This window comes from Populus nigra, chromosome 5, assembly GCF_951802175.1.
Source record: "Populus nigra chromosome 5, ddPopNigr1.1, whole genome shotgun sequence".
Classification (NCBI taxonomy): domain Eukaryota; kingdom Viridiplantae; phylum Streptophyta; class Magnoliopsida; order Malpighiales; family Salicaceae; genus Populus; species Populus nigra.
The window spans coordinates 19,860,813-19,887,329 of record NC_084856.1 but is presented as its reverse complement, the minus strand read 5'-3'; the positions used below and the strand labels follow the sequence as shown (position 1 = coordinate 19,887,329).

At 32.8% G+C, this 26,517-nt stretch overlaps 2 protein-coding genes and 1 long non-coding RNA gene across 3 annotated transcripts; 1 reads left to right on the top strand and 2 right to left on the bottom strand.

Annotated features, from left to right (window-relative positions):
* Positions 1-402: 402 nt before the first annotated feature.
* LOC133693458 (E3 ubiquitin-protein ligase EL5-like) lies at positions 403-1,378 on the bottom strand. Its single transcript, XM_062114677.1, has one exon. The coding sequence runs from the start codon at positions 1,283-1,285 to the stop codon at positions 602-604; it is 684 nt and encodes a 227-aa protein (XP_061970661.1). The 5' UTR covers positions 1,286-1,378; the 3' UTR covers positions 403-601.
* Positions 1,379-14,318: 12,940 nt separating this feature from the next.
* On the top strand, positions 14,319-19,701 carry LOC133695116 (mitogen-activated protein kinase kinase kinase 3-like). Its single transcript, XM_062116934.1, has 11 exons — positions 14,319-14,931; positions 15,650-16,027; positions 16,381-16,468; positions 16,600-16,662; positions 16,832-16,992; positions 17,089-17,164; positions 17,677-17,736; positions 17,898-18,005; positions 18,124-18,360; positions 18,878-18,984; positions 19,078-19,701. Exons 1-11 carry the CDS (start codon positions 14,534-14,536, stop codon positions 19,328-19,330), a joined length of 1,929 nt encoding a protein of 642 aa, XP_061972918.1. The 5' UTR covers positions 14,319-14,533; the 3' UTR covers positions 19,331-19,701.
* Positions 19,702-20,851: 1,150 nt separating this feature from the next.
* Positions 20,852-21,609, bottom strand: LOC133693443 (uncharacterized). The gene is made up of 2 exons (XR_009842129.1): positions 21,535-21,609; positions 20,852-21,348 (listed from the first exon to the last, which is right to left on the bottom strand). It is a non-coding gene; the product is annotated as an uncharacterized LOC133693443 (long non-coding RNA).
* Positions 21,610-26,517: the final 4,908 nt, after the last annotated feature.

Below are 26,517 nucleotides of genomic sequence, written 5' to 3'. Positions count from 1 at the left end.
TTTTATGTTTGAAATGCAATTGCATCAAAATTGAATGTTATTTTTATTTTTTAATTGAAATTTGATTTTAAAATAATGATACAATGTTATTTAAAAAATAAATATTCTGATAAAATATTTTCAAAAACAATTAGAACGTGAAGGAGACAAGGTACTTTTAGTTAAAGATATATCATTTTTATCTTTATTTTAAGTTGTTTAATTTTTTTTTGAGAATGTCTTATGATTGCTTTTGGTTTTTATTAAATAAATAACATATACCAAAATATTAGTTTTTTTTTAATTAAAGATATTAATAAGAAAAACAAGAACTATATATACTAGCAACTTAGTTTGTTACAATGGAATTTAAAATTTTTATATATATATAAAAATTAGTGTCATGTAATTAAATCAAGCACAGCAGCGCGAATCAATTAACCAATATATTCTAAACTTCAGTTCCACGTAAATGTAATGGAGATTGTTTAAATATTAATAGATCATGGGCCAGGAGCAATGTTCTCTTGCATGGACTGCAAGTTCAACTTATTCGTACACTCATTTCCTATAAAAATAAAAATGAACAATGCGAAGGAAAGCTAGCTGGTGTTGATGAAGATCATAATTCACCGGGCATATGATAGCGGCAAAGAGGACACAAGTGACTAGTCTGCAACCACTGAACAATGCAATCTGAATGATAAACATGCGAGCACGGCATCCGAGTTGCTTCACTGCCTGCTTCAATCTCTTCCATACAAACAGTACAGTCTCTCGTTGACGATGAACCGTCGAAAACCACTCTTTCCAATGCATCAATAGAGGACTTGGTGGCCGGGATTTGTCCAGCTTCAATATCCATTGACCCCCCCTCAGCTCTAGCAATATCAGCATCTGTAATTTCCTGATAGGTCCCCACCAATAATTCAACATCCATGAAGACGCCACTAAAAGTACCCTTGCTACGGGCAAGCGATGCCATCTTTCTTAGTATCTTCGATTGCTTCCTTCCAGGGACTCCCATCACTGTCAAGATCTCTTTAAATTCTTCATCATGATCATCAACCAATGAACTGGTGATAGGGATGCAAGTCTCTTTGCTGTTGATTTTCACCGGCCTTGTTGTGAACATCGATCCACCAGTTAAGTTACCAAGGAAGTAAAACTTATACAGCGAGAATAATACACGCAGCATCGAATCTTCCTCGTGCAGGGGCTGGCCATTGATGTGTCGTTGTGATTCTTGATGATTTTCTTGTGGTTTAAAGTTTACACAAGAACTGTATTTGATCCAAATAGCCATGGTTTAGTTCAGAGAGCAAAAGCAAAGCTGGTAGGGTTTGTGAGAAAACAAGAAACAATGATGGAGATTCTCTAGCGGCGTATTACAAATCAAGAGGGCATGGTTCACAGTGTGTGTTCTTATATACACACACGCGCACATATATACATACATATATATATATATATATATATATATATATATATATATATCAAAATTAAATTTATTTTAGAGATTCAAATTTACGATTCATAGCATTGTTAGGTTTTTTTACTGCAAAAAAATAATATAAAAAAATCGGAACAAAAAATATTTTTAATGCCAATATGATAGCTATCAACTCAGTGGCATCAACCAGCCAAAATTAATAAACTTTTATTCCTAATTCCCTAAGCTATACTTGGGCATCTGTGGTACAAAGTCACAAGTTTATGTTATAAGAAAGTCTATTAACAAATATTGGGCCAAACCCTGTCTTTTTTCATTGTAAGGGTTTGGTCCAAATGCATACCTTTTTTGCGCTTTTTGTGAGGCCCTGAAGTTTGGGCTGGCCCAACCTAAATATACATAAATAAAAAAAACAAAATAAAATAATCTCCATTGTCTTAATTAGAAAATACTGCTACTGTTATGATTTTCTACTTTATTCATATCAGAAGACGACGACGTTTTCCTTTCTTTCTTTATTTTCGTACTCTGTCTGAGCTTCAAGTCTGCATCTTGATAACTGAATCCCATTCGCAATCTTGAGTATCTACTCCATCTTCATGTTATTAAAGTTATTAGGGATGCCAAGATGTAATTTTTTTATTATTATAAATTTTTAGTAATTCTGAGAAGACTCAAACTCATAATCATTATGGAGTAAATCTAAAATCTAACCAATTGAACTATTTTTAATGGTTAGATGTAAATTTTAATTGAATGAGAAGAAAGAATAATTGTTAGTCGAGTGGGCTATTAAAAGAGTGTTTGAGATAATGGGTTATTAAAAGGTTACTTTTTAAAATGTTTTTTATTTGAAAACATATAAAAATAATATTTTTTAAAAAAATTTATTTTTATATTAGTATATTAAAAACGATACAAAAACAAAAAAAAATAACTAGAAGCAAAAAAAAAAAATCAAAAACACAGCAACTCCAAACACCCTCTAATCAGTATATCTACTCCATCTTCATGTTATTAGAATTATTAGGGATGGCAAGATCTGAATTTTAATTGAATGAGAAGAAAAAATAATTGGTGGTCGCGTGGGTCATATTAAAATAATATTTGGCATAATTTTTCAAAATATTTTTTATTTAAAAATATATAAAAATAATATTTTTAAAAAATTTATTTTTATATTAATATATTAAAACGATACAAATTAAAAAAAAATAACTAGAAGTTATAAAACATTAAAATTTTTAAAAAACACTGGCAACAACAGCGCTAAACACCCTCTAATTACAAGGAAGAAATCAAAACGAAAATGATAAATAAGAGATGGAAAAGAGAAGCAAGTAATCCATGTCTATTGTTAGGTCAGCACAACCTTATGGCACGTACGAGACAATCTATTGTTTTGTGACCTGGAATCTTATGCGTGGTCCGTATTAATTTCTTAATAATTTCCAAATATTAATCTCATCATGAAGAGATGGTACCACCGCCTCATACTGTATTTTTCAGATATTAATTTCTTCTCGATATGATATTAGCTCGGTGGTCCAACTCTTCTAGTCAAGTGAGTTCATTTGAAGAATCCAATACTTGGATTCTGTTTTGAGCTAGGTTTTTAATTGAATTTAATAAAATATTAATATATATGATGAAACTTAATTGATTTGATTAAACTTATTATTTTTTTAATTTTTAATAAAATAAAATAACTGAATGACTTGCAAAGTGAACTAATCCCTTGTTCAGATCACTTCTCGAGAGAAGTCTACAGCCATGGTTGTTACGAGTCCAATTCAATATCGTCATCGATCCTTATTAATACTTAATTAATCTATTGTTCTAGTGGTTGATCAGGGATAAGTTTTGTTTAGCCATCAAGAGCTAAACTGCAGTTAGAATGTGAAATACAATTTTTTATAAATCCAAAAAATTAATCTTGTTTAAGAAAATTAATTCAAAAAATAGCTTTGGTATGGGATGCGGCACAAACAAAACCGATTAAAATTCAATTTTTTTTTATTTTTTTTTTTTTGCACTTGAAGGCCTAGCTGCTGTGGTCAACCGTGTGACTTGTTCCGCCCCCGTCCCGGGTTCGACCTTCTATGTGCACGCCTGTCACCCCCGCGGTGCCTAACCTGCTCCTGGGCTTGTAGGATGTCCAGTGGGCCGTGGGGAATAGTCGTGGTGCGCGCAAGCTGGCCCGGACACCCCACGTAAATCAAAAAAAAATTAATTTTTTTTATTTTAAATTAATTTTTTTATTTTTTTAAATTATTTTAATATATTAGTATAAAAAATACTTTAAAAAATAATCAGATACATTAAACCTACAATAATATCTTTTTATGTATATAATAATCTATGAGGTGATGATGACAAAACTCAGCCTGAGGTTACTTCCTGGGAGATGTATTATTACAACAGACATCAATCACAATTGCCAACATAAGAAGGCAATGTGATTCCATCTCTTCCTCACTGATCTTCATTTGGGTGGGCCCTGCATTATCTCAATTAATCAAAGGTTGTTAAAAGAGGTTCATCTAATTTAAAGAAAAAGAGAAGTGATCATAAGAGTGTTGTCCAAGGTAACACAAGCTTCCTAATACTGTCCTAATCATACCAGAGATTATTTTATTTAATTAGGGTTTGGATTCTAAAATACATAACTGTCGTTTTTTCTAGAAGTTTCGGATGATTGTCAGTTATTTTCTCGGATGTTTTACAATTGGGCGTTGCTGTTGGGCTACGTGAATAGATGTTAGAAGATTGTGTAGCTACAACCTGTCGAGGAGTAGTGTTGGAGTCCTTGGTATCATGCTACTGAATGCATCAAATTCTATGTATGATCCTTCCTTTAGACTTCAGTCTCTAAATCAAGTCATTTATGATATGGTAGACCTGCTCATAGAAGATTGACCCACGCATCCATTGCTATAATCAAATATATATATTATAAACAAAAAGAAAAACGTTCATTAATTCACGCCATTTATGCACCAATAAATTAACTATCAATACAACTAAACTAGCTACCAAGTCAATGGATATGTATGGGATGAGCAAAAGATCTTTGGTAGTATTTGTCACGTAGACGCCAACCCTCAGCTAGTGTTCTACTCAACTGTCGAATATATATAGATTGAGACATTTATATATGCTTACATATGAATGTGTTCGTTGTATGGAGACACCGAGCCCTACATTACTCGTAATTGAACAAGTAGAGAACTCTACCTGCTCTCTTCTCCGAATTTTCCATGAAACAAGTATAGCTGTTTGAGCCGGGCCCAAACAGCTAGAAAATATATGTTTCTTTTTTTTTGAAATATGGTGCAGCATTGGTGTTTGATTTTCTGTTTTTAGCCCATTAAATAAAAAGAAAAAAGGACAAGTCTTGGGTGACAGCCAATTAACCTTAAGGACATGGCTTAGATAATAGATTATGGGGTATTTGATATACTTCCTTCAGTTCCTTGTTCGGTATTAGCATTTAAATGCATATATAGAAATTATAAAAATTAAAATTTTCATGAATTATTTAATTTTAATTTTAATGTAAATAGTTGTTTTTACTATTTTTAAAGAATCAAACAGGTGATTAGGTGTAGATATAAAAAATTTAATTCCTTCATAATTAGTCACGGATTACAATGAATTTAATACGCTATTGTTTGTGTTATCAAGTTTTTGAAAAAGTTGATGATTTTATTATCTTATTTTTATAAGTGGACAACATGTTGATATGAAGGATTTAGAATCAATAAGCGAAATTTTAAGAATGAAAATTCACCAAGATAGAAGTAATAGGAGGATTTGACTTTTCTTAAAAAATTATTTAAAAAAAATCTTGGAATGCTTCAACATGTAAGATGCATGTCAATTTATATCCTATTTTTTATTAACTTTAAATTATTTTTAAGTATTTCTTTTATCAATGAAGTCTTGTATCAATAAAGTAAAATAAACTAAAAATGATAAAGGTGTTTGTATATATTAAAAATAAACAGTTTAATATTTGTCCTGATATATACAAGATTAGACATTACACAAGCAATGAAAATGATCGATTGATATAAAATAAATTTTAATAAAAAAATATTGAAATACTACAGAGAGGATCTTGAGATAAATCAAGATATCTTAAATGTTACATTATATTATATTATATTATATTATATTATATATGGAGGATAGAATTTATTATGTTGATTCTGATTTTACAGTTAACCTAGAAAAAAAAATCCATTATAGATTATGTGTTCATAGTTGCAAGAGGAGATGTTATAAGTTGGGTATTTAAGCTTCAGACTGTGTATAGTAGTAGCTTTTACATGTCAAAATCTCAGTCAAAAAAATGTTCCGTTGAGCCTTTGTTTACTCCATCGAGACAACTTTTTTCTTTGTTGTTTGTTCCTTTGCGAATGCAATCAGCCTCAAGCGCCTGATCTGATGTTGTTGCTACGGTTTGCTTATATATTTCAAACACTTAGCATTTCCATTACAGTGATATCCTTTGACACTCTTTGTTACAATGCCCTGCTGTTCTTACCTCCTTTTTATCCTTTTCACTCTCATAGTCTCATTCTTCATGCTAATGCACCAAATTTCACACTCAACCAAAGGTTGTTATAAATCTCTACTCAGCTGCATTTGGGTCCTATCCTTCGACATTATAAGCTCTCCCGCCTATCTCTCAGCCCCGAATCAGTTCTTTTGCACTTGAATATTCTTTATCTCACATTTATCATATATCATCTCTCTCATTATTCCACGTTCACATTATCAACCCCTTTTACAATACCAGTTTCTTCATTACAGCTATTCTTATAGCTGTTTTAAAAAAAAATCCTTTTGCAAAGCACGTGATTACATGAACAACCGATCAAAGCTGCCAGGAACTCATTGCACAGCTACCACAGCACAGATTTCAAGCATTTGCTTTTGCCTTTTGAAACTACATTACTGTACCGTGGAGCGCTTATCCACGGCTGCTTAATTTATCCTTTTGCTTAATCTGTTTTTTGAGCCCTCTCCATAACTGCAGAAAACATATATGTCTGAGATTTGTCTTGCACCCACGAGAGTCTTTTGCCTCTTACAATTTTTTTACACAATTTTCCTAATGGAACTCCTCAAACATATATGTTTAAAATCTCATTACTTTTGTCCTAGCTCAAATCTGTAGCAGCCTGTGCTTACATATAAATCAGGATCAAAGAGCAATGTTCTTTGCTCCGCATTAGCTACTTCGAATCGTGATATATAGCAATGTTAATTAGTTGCCAAATCCTTTTCTTCCTTCATTTCCCATTATAATTAATTCCTTAAAAATTTTATTGTTAGCAACTGCTATAGCTTTTCTCGTATCTCTTTTTGTCTGACAATCGCTTGCCAACCATTCAATCCCATTGCGTTTCTTTATGATTGTACCAATTCACATACTAAACAGGAACAATGCATCCAAAATAATTGCTTTTCTGAGCAACAGAAGCATTGCTCCTGCTCCCCTAAAAACACTGATCACATAATTATCTGTTGAGTTTATTCTACATGCAATAGAACTATCATTTCTAATCTTGATTTTCCAACTTTACCTGTTCCGAAACAGACACTGTGCAAGTCGTGATCTTCCAATCTTAATCTTGATCACTGATGAAGATGAAACCGCTCGTATTACCGGTTGGGTTCGATTCGGTTATTTTAGAGCAATGCTTCGGTTTTTTTACGGATATTGTTCAAACTGATTTGGTTCGGTTTTTTCCGGTTTGGCTCTGATTTTTTCAATTTCAGGCTTATAAAACCAAAATCAAAACTGACCGGTCGGTTTTTTAAAAATTCTAATCAGTTTAATCGGGTTTTTTTCATGGTTCGGTTTTTTCAATTATTTTTTTATAATTTTCTCAGTTTAATCGGTTTTTTGGTTTTTTTCTCCTCCCTAAATTCAACCATTCAACAGCACTGAAGCGCGGGATTATGTGGAAAAAAATGTTATAATTGATATATGATATATAGTCCCTTGAAAATTAAGCACAAAAGCTTAAACACAAATACATTTTCCGTTTTATCTATAAATCTTCCTTTTAAAACATCCCATATAGGTGAATATATTCATGGACAACTCTTTGGTGGTGCCAAGGATGAGAGAGGCAAGGTTAATTACCCGAAGAATATTTAGTTGAGGGTTGCATCACAGATTTTATTTTGCAAAGAGGTTTTAGTAAAAGTTTTTTTTTTTCTACTTACAGTAAAATCGTCCCCAGAACTGTTGGTGGTGTGGTTATTGCCACTTTGATTTAAGATTAATTTTAATATAATTTAACGATTAAATGTTTATTAATTTTATTTTTTAGAGTCAACAATCATGGACTGGCTTGAGAGTAATAATTAAAGATGTCGAATATTCAACGTCACGTCGTTGTGTACTCGTAAGTCCATGAAGATATTTATTTATTTTGTTCATAAAATGTTTATTTGATCAAATTATTTGGAAGATAAATTGAAGTTGTAGAGAATTAATGCAGTCCATTATAATCTTTGCATTAAATGCTTGCACATTATTGATGAAATGGGCTTGTTATAATCTATTGGAGAACCGTATATGGTGTTTGCATTTTCTTTTTATTTTTGAGTTGGGGATATAGTTTTTAGACTCGGTCCGGTAGCCAGCCCGGTCCAAGGTCTGGATTTCAGGTTTTGACCGAGTTGTCCGGGTCAATTTTTTTAAAAAATAAAAATCAAAACGACATCGTTTTAATGAAAGAAAAGTCAACCAGGTCTTGCCGGGTCGCCGGGTTACACCAGATTTTTTTTTTTTTTTTCTTCAACCTGGCCCGGTTTCAGCCCCGAGTCGGTCAGGTTTCAAAACTATGGGTGGGGCATCATCTATTATAATTTTTGTACATGCTATGAGAATATATATCTTGTTTATTTATGCATATAAAAAAATAGAAAGGAAAAACATCATTAACTGAAAAATAATAGGTTTCTGCTTCATTTTTTTTTTAGATTTAAGAAACTGAAAAATTAAAAGAAGTTGAGAAAGTGATAATAAAATTGTAAAAGAGGAATGGATGAGGGGAGACCAACTTACTTGTCAAGCCGAAATAATTTTGGTGCTTCAATATGCGAAACCATGTCAAAACGCACAAAAAAAGTTGTGGGTAGAAGTCAAAACGCATGGATATAATAAAAGTCAAATCTTTAGCAAAATTGACCAGAAGGCACCTCTAGAGTTAAAGGTGAATCCTTGTGTATTTTGATTGAAACTTCAGGCAAATCCTAATGGATATTATTTGAGCAAGTTCGATCAAGGTCAGAAGTATTTTCTTTTTTTCAGATTTTACAGCCACAGATATATATATTTTTAAAATCGGTTTTTACATACTTAAATTTAGTTAATTTTTTATTTATTAAAAAATATTTTTTTAAGGAAAAATAGACATGATTATTTAAGTTGAAAGAAAGTGAACGTATAAAAGTGCTTAAAAATACAAGATGCAGAAGTTATTGTCAAAATTTAACTTAGAAGTTATTGCTCGGATTTTTATTATTTTCCTTACTTTATTTGGATTTGTTGACTGTTTAGATTAAGACTTTTAATTTAACTAGGATTTTACTAATTAGGATGGTTTTTTTTATTTAAAAAGTTTTATAGGCTATTTTTCAGGGAAAAAAGTTATTGAATTACAAACTTTTTAGAAAATATAAGAATTTTCTCTCTATTTCTCAACACTTTTGAATTGTAACTTTAAAACTTGAGAATTATAATGCTTTCCTTGTATTTAATAGTTTTATAGGCTATTTTTTAAAGAAGATTATTGAATTATAAACGTTTCATAAAATATAAAAATTTTCTTTCTATTTCTCTATAGTTTTGGATTATAAAAAGAATTTTAATTTTTATTAACGCTATGTATTGTGTCACACAGAACTACAAAACACATTGGTGTGTTTATATTGACATATTTAATAATTTCACCGTTAACAAATTGTAAGATATGTTGATATTGTAAGATTACATGCTAAAAGTATGTAATATGGTGATAATGGTCACGGAAGTTAAAATAATATATAGCAGCATTAATGTAGTTTCAAGAAATTAACCGAGAAGAAGCGTGGAAGATACATGCCTGGGACACGGCCACGCCGCGAGATAAACAGAGATTCCACTTGCCAGGATGCCGAGCTAGTCCCAGACATCCTTCCATACCTTGAAGCTGTCGCAATCAGAGAACCATGATTCTTCCTTTGCCTCAGAAAATGAAAACGGGAGTTTTGGAATTGGCCCATTGATTTCATGTACAGTTCCAGTTGTATGATTCATTTTCAAGCAAAAGTTACACGTCTAGAGATTATCCACACGTACAGCGGTACAGGGGCTCTAAATTTGTACTGGCCAACTTGTATACTCTCTTAAGAGGGATCGGAGAAATGATGTATAAAATAAGAGGGAGTAGGTGCATCTATGGGAAGGATAAAGAACAAAAAAATAGCGTTTATATGGTTGTTAATTTCAGGGCCTGTAGGATTAATTAAAATGCGTGCAAACTGGTCCGGACATCCACGTTAAACTAAACAAAAAACAAAAAAGAGATTAGAGGGATTCCTTTTATTCTTTCTTATTACCGAAACAATTTGAAAGATTAAACGTGCTTTTCATGAGCTGATAAAATTAGGATTTGGTGGGCTCAATAATACCTGTAAAAAAAAAATTCAAACTTAAATCAATATAGTGTTTATTTAAGTGAAAAGAATAATAAATATTTTTTTGATATTTTAAAAAACAAAAATAAACTGATTTTTTGCTCAATTTCCACGTATAACATCAATTGATGAAGCTGGAAAAATTCATGGTAGAAAGTTTTAGCCATATAGCTTTAGATACACGTTATTAATAACTCCTTAAGATCCTAAACGAACAAAGATTCCAGAAAATATGCTTAGGATTTAAACAATTAAAACCTAAAATGAACTTGCCTTTTTAATTAATTTGTTAAAACACCTAACTACATTAATTGCAATTCACGTGTTTTTATAAAAATATTTTTTAATTAAGAATATCAAATTTATGATTTCTTAGTATTTTTTTTATTGGTTTTAATATCATTATATATTAAAACACATTTTATTCTCTAAAATGTATTTAAAAAAAAATACTTTTGATCACACTGCAGCTGCACCAAACGAGGCTTTATTATTTATATTTATATTATATAGTAAATATATATAGATGTGTAATTATAATTGACAAGCTATTAAGACGAGGATTTCAATTCATAAGAGTGTCCCGTGCTTGATTTAATTTAAATCCAATGAATCCAATTATTGCTCCCTTCATTAATTCCTACGTTTTGTGCCCATAATCACTCCATATAGTCAATAATTTTCACCTGAAAGACAAAATGTATTAATTTTCAGCTGCTGGCCGTGAACCTTAAAGTGCCCCGTTACCTAACTTGAGAAAGGAGAAGATAAAATGTGCTTAAATCTTACATCAAGCATTTTCAATAGCCAATTGAAATATAAGAGTGTAAAAGTATTATATATTATAATATATATTTCGAGAAGTGATATTTTAAAATTAAAATAAATTTATATAAGAGTGTAAAAGTATATATTATATATTATATTTTCCTAGTTATATACTAAATGTAGTGGGGTAGTTTATGAGATTTATTATTTTTTATAATTAAAATATAAATTTTCATGAAAAGTTATTTATAAATAAGTAATGAAGTGAGAATACTAAAAAAATAAATTATAAATAACAACATTCAGGTTTTTGTAGCAGATTTAATGTAATTGTTCTCTCCATTTTATTTATTTGTTTGTTTTTATCTGTAAGTCAATAGTATTTTTTATATATATAGATTTATTTGTCAATCCATGTATCTGGAAATAAATAAACAAAAAATTGTCTCATTAACCATGTATTTTATACATGCTTCCTTTTGGTCTAATGGTGATCTAAAAACTTAAACAATGGAAATTGATTTTTTTTTTTCATGTACAGCGATCCTAGGCGAAGATATATGGGTTGGAATATAGATTTTGTGTTTGAATTTGATTAATAATGAAGAAATAAGCATCTAATCATGGAGTAAATAATCAACTCTTCAATACTTAAGTTAGTAAATATATATAAAAAAATATAAAAATTAATTGTCGAAGAATGAAATGTTGAGTTTAAAAAAATTATTTGTTTATATTTATAATCTAAAATATTTATAAATCTTGAGCACATTTACCTTAAACGTGGAGTCAAGAGTTTCATAATTTTTTTTTAGTTTAATATGGGTGTTTGGTCTAATTTACATGCACCTCGACTAATCCCACAAGCCTTAAAGTTAACGACTATGTAAGTTTCTAGTGGTCATCATATGAGCAACTATAGAGCTTGAACCTGAGACCTCAGAGAGAACAAATCTCTTAATCCCAAGCTTTTATCACTAATCCACCACCTATATGATTAAGAGTTTCATAATTGGCACTTGAGGGCCTAACTGCTGTGGTCAATCGTGTGACTTGTTCCGCCCCCGTCCCGGGTTCGACCCTCTATGTGCACGCCTGTCACCCCCGCGGTGCCTAACCTGCCCCTGGGCTTGCAGGATGTCCAGTGGGCCGTGGAGAATAGTCGTAGTGCGTGCAAGTTGGCCCGGACACTCTACGTAAATCAAAAAAAAAAAAAGAATTTCATAATTGATAAAAATATTAGTGCTCATTATTAATTATAGTGTTTGGGTATGTTATTAATGAAAAGATTAATGATTCTTAATTAAAATTATTGACGGAAAAAAAATACCATCAAGACGTACGAATGAAATCCGTCTGGGGTTGGCACAAATCACATGGTGTTATATTGTTTTTGAAAGTACCGTCCACCATCAAGACGAATACAGCATAAAAATAACTGGCTTCACACACACTTTCTTGATTTTTTTGGATAATTTTCACACTTTTTTTTTTTAAATAGGTATATTATGCATTTTATCAAGTGAAATCCAAGTTAGCATCTTCTTTCATAGCCAATCATTCAGAATTATATTAAAATAATATTTTTTTTAAAAAATTATTTTTAATATTATTATCTCAAGATGATTTGAAAACATCAAAAAATAATATTATTTTAAAGTAAAAAAATAAAAAAAATAATTTTTTTTAAAAATATTTTTAAAACACAAAAATAAACAAGATAAGAATAATTATAATGATATTTACAATGAAAAGAATAAAAATAAATTGTAAGCTTGGGTAGTCCTGAAGAATTTAAAATATAGCCTTAGTCCCTAATGAAAAGGGATTAGTTAATTCAGAATTAAAAAATAAATTATAAATTAATAAGTTTTGGAGAATATATAACTTTACCTTCTCCTCTTTTAATATTATATTGTTAAGCTTAGGTAATGCATGATATCTAATGGTGATTAAGTGACGTACAACATGTAAACTAGATCCATAGGGATTTATTATCAACGTGCACGCTTTGAGACTTTCCTTTCTCTTTCTATATTTCTTTTTAATAACAATCACACTTGCATTATTTAATAATATAATTTCTCAATTCTATTTTTTTCTTCCAAATATTAGGTTCAACAACCCTTAAATAATAACATAATTTTTTTTCTTGAATATTTTATTAATAGAGTCTTGTAATAGAATCCTCGCTCATTGGTTTACAAAACCTTAAATTCATCCACGTATATGAGATAGTATAATATAAATCGCTCCAAAGAAATAATAATAATAAAAAGAGCAAAGGAAAAAAAATTAAATCAAGCCAGCTTGCGTTACAGTTAATTTAAAAAAATTATAATTCAAAACTTAATTTAAATTGAATTTTAAATTAAATAAAAAATATTAATTTAATGACATCAAATTAACACATTAATCGTGTCAAAATAACTTTAAAACAATTAAAAAATAGAAATAATTAATAAATTGATTTTTTAATTCAGGAACCGATTCAATATGCTAGAATTTTTTCTAAATTAATCATTATAATAAAATCATGTTTGAGGTTGTGATATAATTTATTTTTTATTTTATTTTTTAATATTTTAATATCATTTTAATATATTGATATTAAAAATAAAAAAATACTAAAAAAAAAGAGGTTCATGACTCTCCTAAAAACCTCTAAATATTCATACAATATATGATAAATAAATAAATAAACACCTTTTATTAATAAAAAACTGCTACCCCCACGTAAAAACCCCACTCTCTGTCCCCTTTCACTTCTGTCTGAAAGTTGAAGAAAAATATTAAAAGAAAATTGCCACGTCATCACTCCTCCTCTTTATCCAACCACCGCCTGCCGTCTCTTCCTTCTCCTTAGCTGTTCCTCACAGTAGCCTCTGGACCCCACACTCACCTTCTTCGCTTTCTCTCTCTGAAACCCCACTTTTATATATATATATATATATAGATATATATATAAAACTCATATAAACAATAACATTTGTATCATTTTTCCATATAGTTTGGCATGTGATCTAGATTCTTGAAAGTGAAAAGTAAAATTCTCTTTTGTTTTGAATTATAATATTATTTATTATAAAACATAAAGTAAACCCCACTTATCATGTTTTTTTTATATATATAAAATACTAGATCAGAAATTATTTATTTATTTTCATTTGATTGATTTCGTTCTTAAAATTATTTTAAAATTGAAATTGGATTTATCGATATTTTTGAACATTTTTTTATAAGAATAAAAGAAAATGTACGAGGATTATATTATATTTAATCTCAAATTAATGTGATTAAGAAACGGATGCTTCAGTTAAAACAATCTTACTCAAAGCATAGAGAAATGGAGATGAAAACGTGTTTTTAATCTACTCTAAACTAATTATAAGCAAAACCATGTTACAGAGCAATTAAGATGAGTTCTCTCTCTAGAAAGTTAAGTAAAAATCTAACCTTCTCTCTCTAAAAAGACACCAAAAAAGTCTCCTTTTTTTCCTACCTTTTCTTTCTTCGAAGTCTCCTCTTTACACACACAAAGAAAGAAAATCATATCTTGTTCTCTATTTTGGCTCGGAAGTTGATAAAGTTTGCATATTTACAATCTTACAAAGCGAAAAAAAAAAAATGCCTGCTTGGTGGGGTAAAAAGAGCAGCAAGAGCAAAGAAGGGAGTAATCAAGAGAACCCACATGGAAAAAATGATAAAAAACTCTTTAAAATCAAAGAAAACAAGAGGAGGAGCAGTCTTGATGAGGCGGCTTTGAGGAAGAATTCACCACGTGCGAACAGGGAATTTTCTGGCAGTGGTGGCTTATCCGCGTTTTCGGGTTTTGATTCGGATGCAGGTGAAAAAAGAGGGCTTCCTCTGCCTAAACCATTCACGAGTGATCTTGGTGGTGGAGGAGGAGGAGTCGGGTTTGGATCTGGGTCGGTTTCTGTTTCTAGTGTTAGCTCTTACGGGTCATCTGGAGGTGAAGATCATGATAATAATCAGAGTAGTAATGGTCTGTTTGATGGTTACAGGTTAGTGTTTTTATAGAATTATGGGTTCAGTTTTTATATTTTGGTGGGATTTGGAATTCTGGGTTAAATTATGATTTGTGAAATGGAGTTGTTTTTGGATATGAAGAATAGACTTGAGCTATTTTTAGGGGATTTTGTTTGAGTTCCGAAAAAAGGGGTATTTTTAAATCTTTTCTCTATGTTTTTGTGTCAGAGTATGGTTTGTCGTCTGAGGTTGCTGTCTCTTCTGTTTTCTCAGCTTTTTTGATATCTGAACTTCCAAATACCTTGTCCTTAAATCCCCTGCTCTCTCTCTTTTCCGAGTTTTCCTGTCAGAGTTTGATTGCTTTGGATGGGAGCTAGTTTCTCTTTCCAATCAAATATTACTGATTTGGATTTTTCTTACCTGTTTGGACAGTCTTATGATTTACTGGACTTGTCCTTAACCATTTTAGTTTTCATTCGGGCATAAAATTAGGGGTGAACGTTTTTGTTAAGGTTTTAATCTTAAAATGATGTGTGAATTAAAGATGTCTACTTTATTGTAAAATTATCAGCTTTGTTCTTTTGCTTTAATTGTTAGTTTTAAGCAATGGATTTTCTGCTCCATTTGCAATATCTAGAGACGGGGTTTGTTGTATGTCACAATCAGCTTGCTGATTTGAAAATCTAATTGGCTAAGCTTTACAAATCTGTAATTCGGTATGTTTCTCAAGTGCATCTGCCAACTGCAACCCAGGTTATCTGTAGATCATAAAGGACACGGTGGGGGTTCAAGGAGTCCTGGTCCAGGTTCGAGGAGTCCTGTTCCAGGTTCGAGGAGTCCTGTTCCAGGTTCGAGAAGTCCTGCTCCAGGCTCGAGAGCAGCAAGCAGGCCTACTTCACCTCTCCATCAGCTGTTGGGTGCTTTAAGCATAGACTCCCCAACCGGGAGGCTGGAAGATGGGAAGAACGAATGTCATCCACTGCCTCTTCCACCAGGTTCTCCCACCAGCCCTCCTTCCTTGCCTGGCCCAAGAACTGCTGGAGCGACAGAGATGTCTACCTTGTCAAGATGGAAGAAAGGAAAGCTCCTAGGAAGGGGAACTTTTGGACATGTTTATCTTGGATTTAACAGGTAATGTCAATGATTCTTGTGGGACTAGTTAGCCTAATCGTAACAAGTTTTAAGTCTTAATAAAATACTACTTGATGATGTTTATTGGCACGATTTACTCATCAGTAGTCGGTGCTTGGAGACAATAATAGTTTTTTGGTATTGATTTTTTCTGTTTTAGTGTATCCATTTTATGGAATGTAATGTCTGTAAGTTATGTAAAGTGCCAATTACTGTCTCCATCTGCTCAAAGGGGGGAAAAAGAGAAAAAGGCAATAGGAGTGCAACAGATCCTAGAACACTGTTTTTATTTATGCTGTTCCTCTTGCAATTTATGGCTTTCTCTTCTAAACATTGTTTTGCAACTTAAACAGCGGGAGTGGGCAGATGTGCGCAATAAAAGAAGTCACGGTTATTTCAGATGATTCAACATCAAAAGAATGTCTCAAGCAGCTGAACCAGGTAAACTTGTTTATGGCATCAGATTCAGCAAACAGTATTATAGTATAGTTTCTACACATGCATTTTCTGGTTGTCCTTTAGATTTTTTGGTGATTGATGATGCATTTCTAATTGCTGCTCCTTGCCAACAGGAGATAAATTTGCTTAGTCAGCTGTCACATGCAAACATTGTTCGTTACTATGGAAGTGAACTGGTATGAGTTACTTTTGCACATGAAAGTCTCATTTTTTCACACATATGATTGAGAGGGATGATTGAAATCCATTTCCTGACATCTTAACTTCTATTTTGTTCAATCCGAGTGATCAATTGTGTATACTGGACCCTGATTCTGTAATCTCTTTGCCTTTTCATTTTCCCAGAGTGAAGAAAGGCTTTCAGTTTATCTGGAGTATGTCTCTGGTGGTTCAGTCCACAAGTTACTTCAAGAATATGGTGCCTTTAAGGAACCGGTTATTCAAAATTATACCAGGCAGATTCTTTCTGGGCTTGCCTATTTGCATGGAAGAAATACAGTTCACAGGTATGTGTCAACTGTAATTATGGTTAATAGTTTGCATCTGAAATCACAGTTTCTTCAGTCTCTCCATTGTTTTATGAAATGTGTTGTTCATGGCAGGGATATCAAAGGTGCAAACATATTAGTGGACCCTAATGGTGAAATCAAGTTGGTGGACTTTGGCATGGCTAAGCATGTATGTCTCATCTGCAACAGATTTTAAAATATAAAATATTTTCAAAGAAATATTGGACTTATTTAATTGCCAATTTACTCCAACTCCTTAGATGTGGAAGTAGCTAAATAAGAGAGTGTATGTTTGTGCAGATGATGCTCTCTTTCATGAGAATTTTGTCATGTGTGCACCTTAAAATAACTAATAGTTGGGATTCAAGTATTCTTTTCCTTTTAATCAATCTTCTGGAGACATTATGTTTATTACAAATTGCCATTAAACTTGTGTTTTTATGTTAGGGAGATTTTTTATTTTCACTTTTAATGTAACATAAACTTTAACAATTTCACATGAGGGTATAAAGTGCATGTAATGTTAGAAAACACTATATCATAGGGTGTCCAAGATAATTTTCCCTAAATATTAATTCTATAAATTTTGCCCCATTAGTATCAGATACTTTTTTTCCCTTTTCCATCTCTTTTTTTTGGCTTATAATTGAAAGTGTTTTAATTTGTGTTATTTTGAATTAGATCACGGCATGCTCTTCAATGCTTTCATTCAAGGGAAGTCCTTACTGGATGGCGCCTGAGGTAGCCTCTCTCTCTATCTCTCAAGAAAAAATACCTTTCCTTGTCCTTTGCCTTGCTCAAATCCAATCTTTCAGTCCATTTTTAGCCTTTCATTCTTCTTGTTCTTTTTGTTTTTTTCTCTTTAATTAATGCTACTGTTTTTCTGGATACTCTTATTTCAGGTGGTGATGAATACAAATGGCTACAGTCTTGCAGTAGATATATGGAGCTTGGGATGCACACTTCTTGAAATGGCAACATCAAAACCACCATGGAGTCAGTATGAAGGGGTGCGCCTCTGAAAATCTAGAACTTAAATAGAAGAAATAGTGTTGTGGCTATTGCTCTGCCATTTCCAGTTTTAAAGTGCCCCTTATCAAGACTGTTTTATCTTTTTGAATTTAACAGGTTGCTGCAATATTTAAAATTGGAAACAGCAAAGATATGCCAGATATACCTGATTATCTTTCCAATGATGCAAGAAGTTTTATAAAGCTATGCCTGCAACGAGATCCATCAGCGCGGCCGACAGCCTTTCAGTTGTTGGACCACCCGTTTATTCGGGACCAAGCAACAACAAGAGTTGCGAACATCAACATTACTAGGGATGCCTTTCCCAGAACTTTTGATGGAAGCCGCACACCGGTATGCCTCTTAGATGCGTAGTAACCTAATATTTTAGATAGGTGTTTGCTCCTCCCAAATGAGCTGAACTTTAATTTATTATATAACAAGGGGATAGATGATTTACGGAACATGATTATTAGAAGGAATTTGTGACATGTTCGTGGAATTCACAGTAAAGCAGTGTTTATTTAGTGAAAAGTGTACATGCTAAACAGCTACGTGGTATTTCACCAGGCTATTCAATCTCCTTCACCAAAAGCTTTTGTGCTGTAAAAGAATTGTCCAAGAAAGTTTTTGTTGCTTCAAATGCAATATGAGATTGAATCTATCACGTTTACTACATATCATTTGGCAATTGTAGACCCCTATAGTATTGTTACTAAGATTTTATTAGAGTCTGTGTATGTGAAAGAGACTTGTTGCAAAGTTTTCACTGCTGCTATATCCTTTAGAACTTTAGCATTAGCGCTCTTAGTTCTTTTCAACCTAAAGTTGCACACTATCTAATTGCTTAATTATTATATCGTCTGAGCAGCCAGTCTTAGATCTGCACTCCAACCGAACAAGTGCCAATTCTTGGGATGGAGATTTTGCAATGAAGCCAGGGGTTAATAGTAATACCAGAGCATTGAAAAATCCAAGGTAAATGGCACAGTGCCATCCATTTATATATTTCCGCTCATGCTTTATAATCATTCCTGAGTTTTAAATTGACTTCAATTTTGTTGTGTGCAGGGATGATGGCGGAATGATCACATCTATGCCTGTATCTCCTTGTTCTAGCCCACTGCGACAACGTGGGTCTGCATACAGGAATTATCTTTCTCCTCACTCACCCTATGCTATGGTAGGACAAAGCAGCTACCATGTAAGCGACCCCTCATTACATCCAATAAGACAAACTACATATACTCACGATCTTTTCTTTGATACCACCTTATTAAAAGTTCAAACACCTGGTACATCACCAAGAACGAGACCCATTTGAAGGAGTGTAAATATCAACAAAAATAGTCGAGCTGAACCCACACAGGTTTAACATCTAACGGTTCCTCGCTCTTTCGAAGAATCCGGCCATAAATTTTCTTTTTCCACCGAGTGAAGTTAGTGAACTCCTCTTTATAAACTCCTAAGAGGGTAAATGGAGTGATCAGGGGAGAAGAAACTTAATTTTGATGCGGAGGGGGAGGTGCTGAATTTGTTGATACCAAGACAACTCTCTTCTTTGATTATTGTAAATGGCAGATGTCAGTTTGTTTGTAACATTCTTGTTGTAATCTAGTCTGTTGTATAAAGATTACTGCTAATACCAACTCTTTCAGCTAGATAATGAAAAGCATGCTGTTCAAGTTCCCCCCCCCCGATAAGGCCTTCTCCATTGTTATTTTCACTGTTTCTTTTGACTTTCATGTTTTTTCCTGAAATTTTTTTTTTAAGAATAATACAAGGGTGAACACTATATTAATACTTTTTAAACGCAAACCATGTTTTTAAAAGCTATAAAAACATGTTTTTTATCAATATATATATAAACTAATTCCTATTCGAACACCCTCTATTGGTGGCTTTTATCTTGAATGAAGTTGCTGCACCATCTATTGGCCTGTGGCCTGTGGTTTTCGTTCGAGGTATTGTCTGCTTGAGGGCCTAGGGGCGGTGGCAACGGAATCATTAGGGGCAGCTGTGTCTAGCAACTGCAGCTGGGGAGCTCTGGATGGTCTAGACAGAGGCAGTTGTGATGGTAGACCTCTACTACAACTTGGAGTTTGCTAGTGGGACAAGCGGGAGGGCTACTGTATGGATACTTTCCAGGACATTTTCATGATAGTGTCATGAAAACGCGTCAAATTTGAAACTTCTTGTGGGCATGATCTGATAATACCACTGGCAAATTTGATGTGACAAGGTGATGTTGGCAGCAATACAGCACTGCAGGAGGTTTTCGCTAATGATGCCAAACGTACAACGCCAGCTAGTGTAATTCTATTTTGTAGCTTCTGTCATCGATAGCTCCAAGCTACTCTCTACCCTCTGCTCTACTCTCTTTGATGCAGGATTCCCTTGCCGGTTTTTTTGATAGTTACTTGCACGACCGCCTTGCCAACTTGACCGTATTGGGAAAAAAGTTTGGAAAGGGATCATGTAAAAGAGAGATCCAAATTCAATCCAAGCGTTAAATTAATTTTTTTAAAATATTTTGATATATTAATATTAAATGGTTAGGATACATGCGGATTAGTTGTTACTAGTTCTTAAACTCTGAGATTAAATCCTTTCTTATTTGGTTTCAAGATAGGCTATCTAAATATTCATAATAAATTTTTCATTGGACATCCTTTATTTGATTCAAACAATAAAGATGATATGTGTGGATTAAACTCGCCATCTCCATGAATACCTCAGGGGTTCGTCTAAACAAAAGTTGGGTTTTCCTTAAGTAATTTTGAAAGAATTAAAAGTTGAGGAGTTAATTAAGAACTGAATTGGTTAAATCTGAAATTAAGAACTATTGTGTAAATGACACTAAAATTCAGGGTCCAATTACAATTGATCCACAGGTGAAATTAAAAAAGAGAGGAATATTTCGATGAATAAGGCGCTAATTGCTAAATGTCAGAACTTCAGGGGCAATTGAAGATAGACATTTCAGCCGAGTAAACGACGCCGTTTTTAAGTCAACTGTTCATTCTCCCCTTCCTTCCGTAACAGAGGAAAAATTGTGCGAGAAAATTGCTAAGAATGGCATCGGCCAGACCCAATCTCTTCACTAATCTCACCAAATCCAACCCAAAATCACAGACCGGGTTGTCTACCACAAATCGCACAGGTGTTTCAGTTCCCTTCATCCCTACGATGCGCCTCTGGCGCTAGGATAAAGTTAATCACCAACAGTCCCACAATGGCAGGACTGTTGGTGTTTTCATTCCACCCAAACACGGAGCAAAAATAGTAATGATCTTCATCGCCATCCCCAGAAGATATGGATGAGATTTGATATTTTTGGCCCTATAAAAAGCCAGCAAAAGAACAGAGTAAGAGGACCAGGAAGAAAACAGAGAGAACAGGAAAAAAAACAGAGGAAAGACCATACAGAGAGAGCCAAAAACACAAAAAAACAGAGAAACCAGAGAGAATGACTATCGGAGAGAAACGAAAACAGAAACAGAAGGGAATAAAGAAGCGTTGCCCAACCAGTGCACCATCGCCATCGGCTTCATCTCCAGCAAACCAGGTAAGCTTTTCTTTCTCCCACTTGCAATTATAATTACCTTGTCACTGTGCATGCTGCTACGGTCAGCCTGGCCACGCATGCATGCTGTGCTGGGAATAATTCACGCATGCATGCTGCTACGGTCAGCTTGGCCACTGTGCTGGGCTAGCGACCAGGCTGGATCAAGCCTATAAAAATAGAAATTATTGAAACCGGGCTGGTCCTGGGCCACAGGCCCAGTCAACCTATTTTTTTTAGGTTAAATGTGTGTTTGACACCCTTATATAAGGAGAAAATAAATTGATTTGTATTTTTAAAATTAAACTAGGACTAGTATATACAGATGGTAAAAATTGAGTGATGACAAAATATTGGAAAAAATATATTAAAATGGATGATATACTTCTATAAAATCTCTAATTTCTGTATTAAAACATTGTAGAAGCTAAAGTTAATGAAAAAAATTAGCCTCTACTGTAACTCTATAAACTGTTTAAATTTTATTTTACATATCTATTAATTAGCATGATTTTTATCAATAATTTGAATGGCATCAAATACAAACACTTCATCAGTTGCATTTATTCATGGAAAAAATGTTTTGGAATTTCATCAATAATGAATGCATTTAGCACATCTTACAAGTATCATTATCATCATCTGCCTTACTTTGGTTTACAAGCTAAGCTAAGTATGCCGAGCATAAGAGGCAATCAGAACATGACCATTACCTCCTAATCTAATTTTGGATTTCTTCTAAAATTATTGTTATGTTTTTTAAAATAAAAATAAATCAAAGAATTAAAGACTGACAACCTAGCAAAAACAAGTTAAAAAAGATTTCAAATACATGGAGAAACTAAGATGGAATTTCGAACAAAATTAGGAGTTCAATTGTTCCCATTGTATATAATATTAGAAGACAATGTAGATTCAAGGTGAAATTAAATGATTATCGGATGAATTTGCATAAAAATTAAGTCCGAGAACCTAATTAGAATAAGCCAATTTGATTTAATCATGAGCCCAATTAAAGGTTTAATGAAGTTTAAGAATTAATTTATGTTAGATTAAAAGAATTAATTAAATGTAATGACTTAATTAGACTTTTAATGGGTCAAATAAATTTTATTAGGAACTTAATTGATTAAAAATTAAGTTTAGAAGCTGAGTTTGAATTTAATTAAGAATATTAAAATTATAAAGAACCAAATATAATTTTTACAAAGTCAATTGGGTGAAATAAGAGTTAAAATTTCATGAAATTAGAAGTCAATTGGGAGTTAAATTAAAGAATATCGAGACCAATGATCACTATGTAAAAAGAGTAGAAATTAAAGGGTCTAATTAAAGCAGGCTAAGGATGAAATTAAAAAGAATTCAAAATATTAAAGCTGATTGGGGTTCATTACAGAGCTCCAAAGGTTTAGGAACCAAACTGAGAAATACTGTAATTTTATTCTTCATCCTTTTCTCATTAAAACAAGAGAAAAAGATGCTAAAGTGCCAATCTTTCATCCTTAATATCTCTCTCACTCCTTCACCGTACCATAAAAATCTTATGCCATCGGATACCATTAATGTATTATTACTTCACCCTCGCTTTAAATTTCAGCTCTAATTGCACCAAAAATACATGCATGCAGATTCTCTCCCCGCAAAACACTAACCAACACTATTCTGCCTACAAATGCAGCATTGATCCTCCATTTGACAGTTGCAGAGGAGGACTCCATTTGGTATTTTAACTTCACTCTAAGCTAAAATTCCAACTCTAATAACACTAAAAACACCTGTAGATTATCTTTTAAAAGCACCACTCAACACTGTTTCGCCTGCAAAAACAGCCTTGCTCCATCCTTCGAATTGTTAGAGAAGAATTAGAAATTAAAGCATACAGCAGTTAAATTACGAGACGGAATCCTTTCTTAAGTATTAAAGAAAAAAGATTTGAACATAGGCACTCTCGCCTTACCCCCTCGTATTAAGGAAACGCTCCAGAAGAAAAAGTCTCTTATGGCTCTTGATGACTAAACAAATAGCAGTATTGGCAGGAGGGGATTGTTTGCTTGGATCGGGAAGCAGAATAATTTTAACAAGTAGAGAGATAAGCAAGTACTTAAACCTCGATGTGCCAAAATATACGAGGTTAAGGAATCAGAGAACCATGAAGCTCTTCAACTCTTCAGTTCACACGCCTTTAAACAAACTCTTCCCAAAGAAGGGCTGGAGGAGCTATCAAAGAGGTTGGGGAGCTATGCTAAAGGCAATCCATTGGCTCTGAAAGTTCTAGGTTCCAATCTATATGACAAGGGTATGAGAGAATGGGAAAGTGAGATTGTCAAATGGGAAAGAACACTTGACATGGAAATTCAGAAAATTCTGAGAATGAGTTATGATAGAATAGATTCAGATGAAAAGAGCATATTTCTTGATGTTGCATGTTTCTTTAGCAAGGGCAGTAAATATCGGGTCCTAGAGATAAGGGAATGCGGCAGTTTCATGGGCGAAAAAGCAATTCGTCGTCTTATTGATACATGTCTGATTTATATATCAGAGAACAAGATATATGAAGATACGTGATTTGCTGCAGCAACTAGCACAGGATATTGTTTGCCAGGAGTGCATGAGCGATCCTCAAAAACGTATCAGACTATGGATTCCCGAGGATGTCCTTCATGTATTAACACATCATCAGGTATGAGTCTGGACTTAATTTGTTTTAGACATTTGTGTTCTCTATCTAGGAGATGAAGAATTATATAAAAAAGATCCAACGCGAGTTGTATTTAATTAACTTCTTTATATAATGATACCCTGTTACTGATATTTCTTTTCTTTTGGTTATTTGGGAACTGAAACAGTTGAAGCTTTGATTCCTTGAATTCTACCTTCCAAAAAATGAGGAAAACAGCATATTTCTTCCTCAGGGCCTTAATTTTCTTTCAGATAACCTAAGGATTCTCCGCTGGGACCAATACCCTTTGAAATCTTTGCCCATAATTGTTTTTCCAACAAATATTGTTGAGCTACAAATATCTGGAAGTCTTGAGAGTCTACCAAACAACATTGGCCAGTGGAAATGTCTTATAAAGCTTGATCTAGGTTTCTGTCGTTAGCTAGCAAGTCTTCCAAACAACAATATTGGCTAGTTGAAAAATCTCAAAGAATTCAGCCTTAGTTATTGTTATATGCTAGCAAGTCTTCTAAACAGCCTTGACCAATTAAAATGTCTCGAAAAATTTGACCTTAGTCATTGTTGTCAGCTAGCAAATCTTCCAGACAACATTGACCAGTTGAAATGTGTTAGAGAGCTCGATCTAAGTTCCTGTCATAAGCTAGCAAATCTTACATGCAACGTTGGCCAGTTGGAATGTCTTGAAAAGTTGTATATCAAGCATGCAATATTGCAGTCAGCTAGCAAGTCTTCCAAGTAACATTGACCGATAGATATGTCTTGAAAAGTTGTATATCAAGCATGCATTGCAGTCAGCTAGCAAGTCTTCCAAGTAAAATTGACCGATAGATATGTCTCAAAAAGCTTGATCTCAGTCATTGTTGTGAGTTAGCAAGTATTCAAAACGACATTGGCCAGTTGAAATGTTTCAAAAAACTTAATCTTAGTTATTGTTCTAAGTTGACAAGTCTTCCATACTAGGCCAACTGGATTGTCTCAAAAAGCTAGATCTCAGCCACTGCAGTCAATTAGCAAGTCTTCCAAACAGCATTGACCGATTGAATGGTCTTGAAAATCTTAATCTTAGTCATTGTTATGGGGTAGCAAGTATTCAAAACGACGTTGGCAGTTGAAATGTCTTAGAGAACTTAATCTTAGTTATTATTCTAAGCTAGCAAGTCTTCCATACTACATTGGTCAGCTGGAATTTCCTGAAAAGCTAGATCTCAGCCATTGCAGTCAATTAGCAAGTCTTCCAAACAGCATTGCCGGGTTTAAATGTCTCCAAAAAATTGATCTCGGTCATTGCTGTGAGCTAGCCGGTCTTCAAAATGGTATTGGCAAGTTGAAATGTATCAGTATTAGAGAATAATATAAATTATATCTTAAGATTTTATTTAACAATTTAAGTTTTTGGGTTGAATTTATTTTTTAATATAGTATCAAAACCTTGATGATCAAGCGGTTACGAGTTCGAATCTTACCATCCCTATTTATTTGAGAAACATCAAGTACAAGATAGTGTGAGTCTGTGATAGTTTTAAACCCAAATGTCTTTCACTTGAGGGGATATATTAGAGAATAATATAAATCATATCTTGAGACTTCACCTAATAGCTTAAGCTATTGGGTTGAAATAGTTTTTTGACATGGTATTAGAGCCTTGATGACAAACGGTCACGGGTTTGAATCTCATCATCTTTATTTTTTTGATAAAAATCAAGCATAAAATAGTATGAGTTTGTGCAATTTTCAAAACCAATTTACTTTCACTTAAGTATGCATCCTCATTTAAGAGTATAAATTGTTCTAATAATCATATGAAGTATGGTTCTCTTTCAATTCTTTGTTTTCTGTAATTCTTTACGCAGTAAGACTATGCATTTACTTCTGAGTATTTTGATTTTGATATCAACACATTAAACTCAGAGTTTGTCGGAAGAAAATAGGTGTGGTAAATGTTTATGAAAAACAAAACAATATGCAAAACTAAAGAAGAAGAAAATTTGAGAGGAAAAACAATCTTATTAAATGTTTTCTCTTGTGTATTTATCTCTTGACTTATTAAATTATGTTTCATATTACAAGCCTATTTATAGGTCTCAAATCCTAGACAAATAAGAAATTAAACCACTTAAAGGAAATTCTAATATGAACAGTACACATATTCTATCAACTTAATTGGTTGACCTTTTTTGAACCGATCAATTGGTTCTCAACCAGTAGATCAATTCCTTTATTTTTTTAGAAAAACTAAATGTGATTTAATTTCAACATCCCTTTTTAG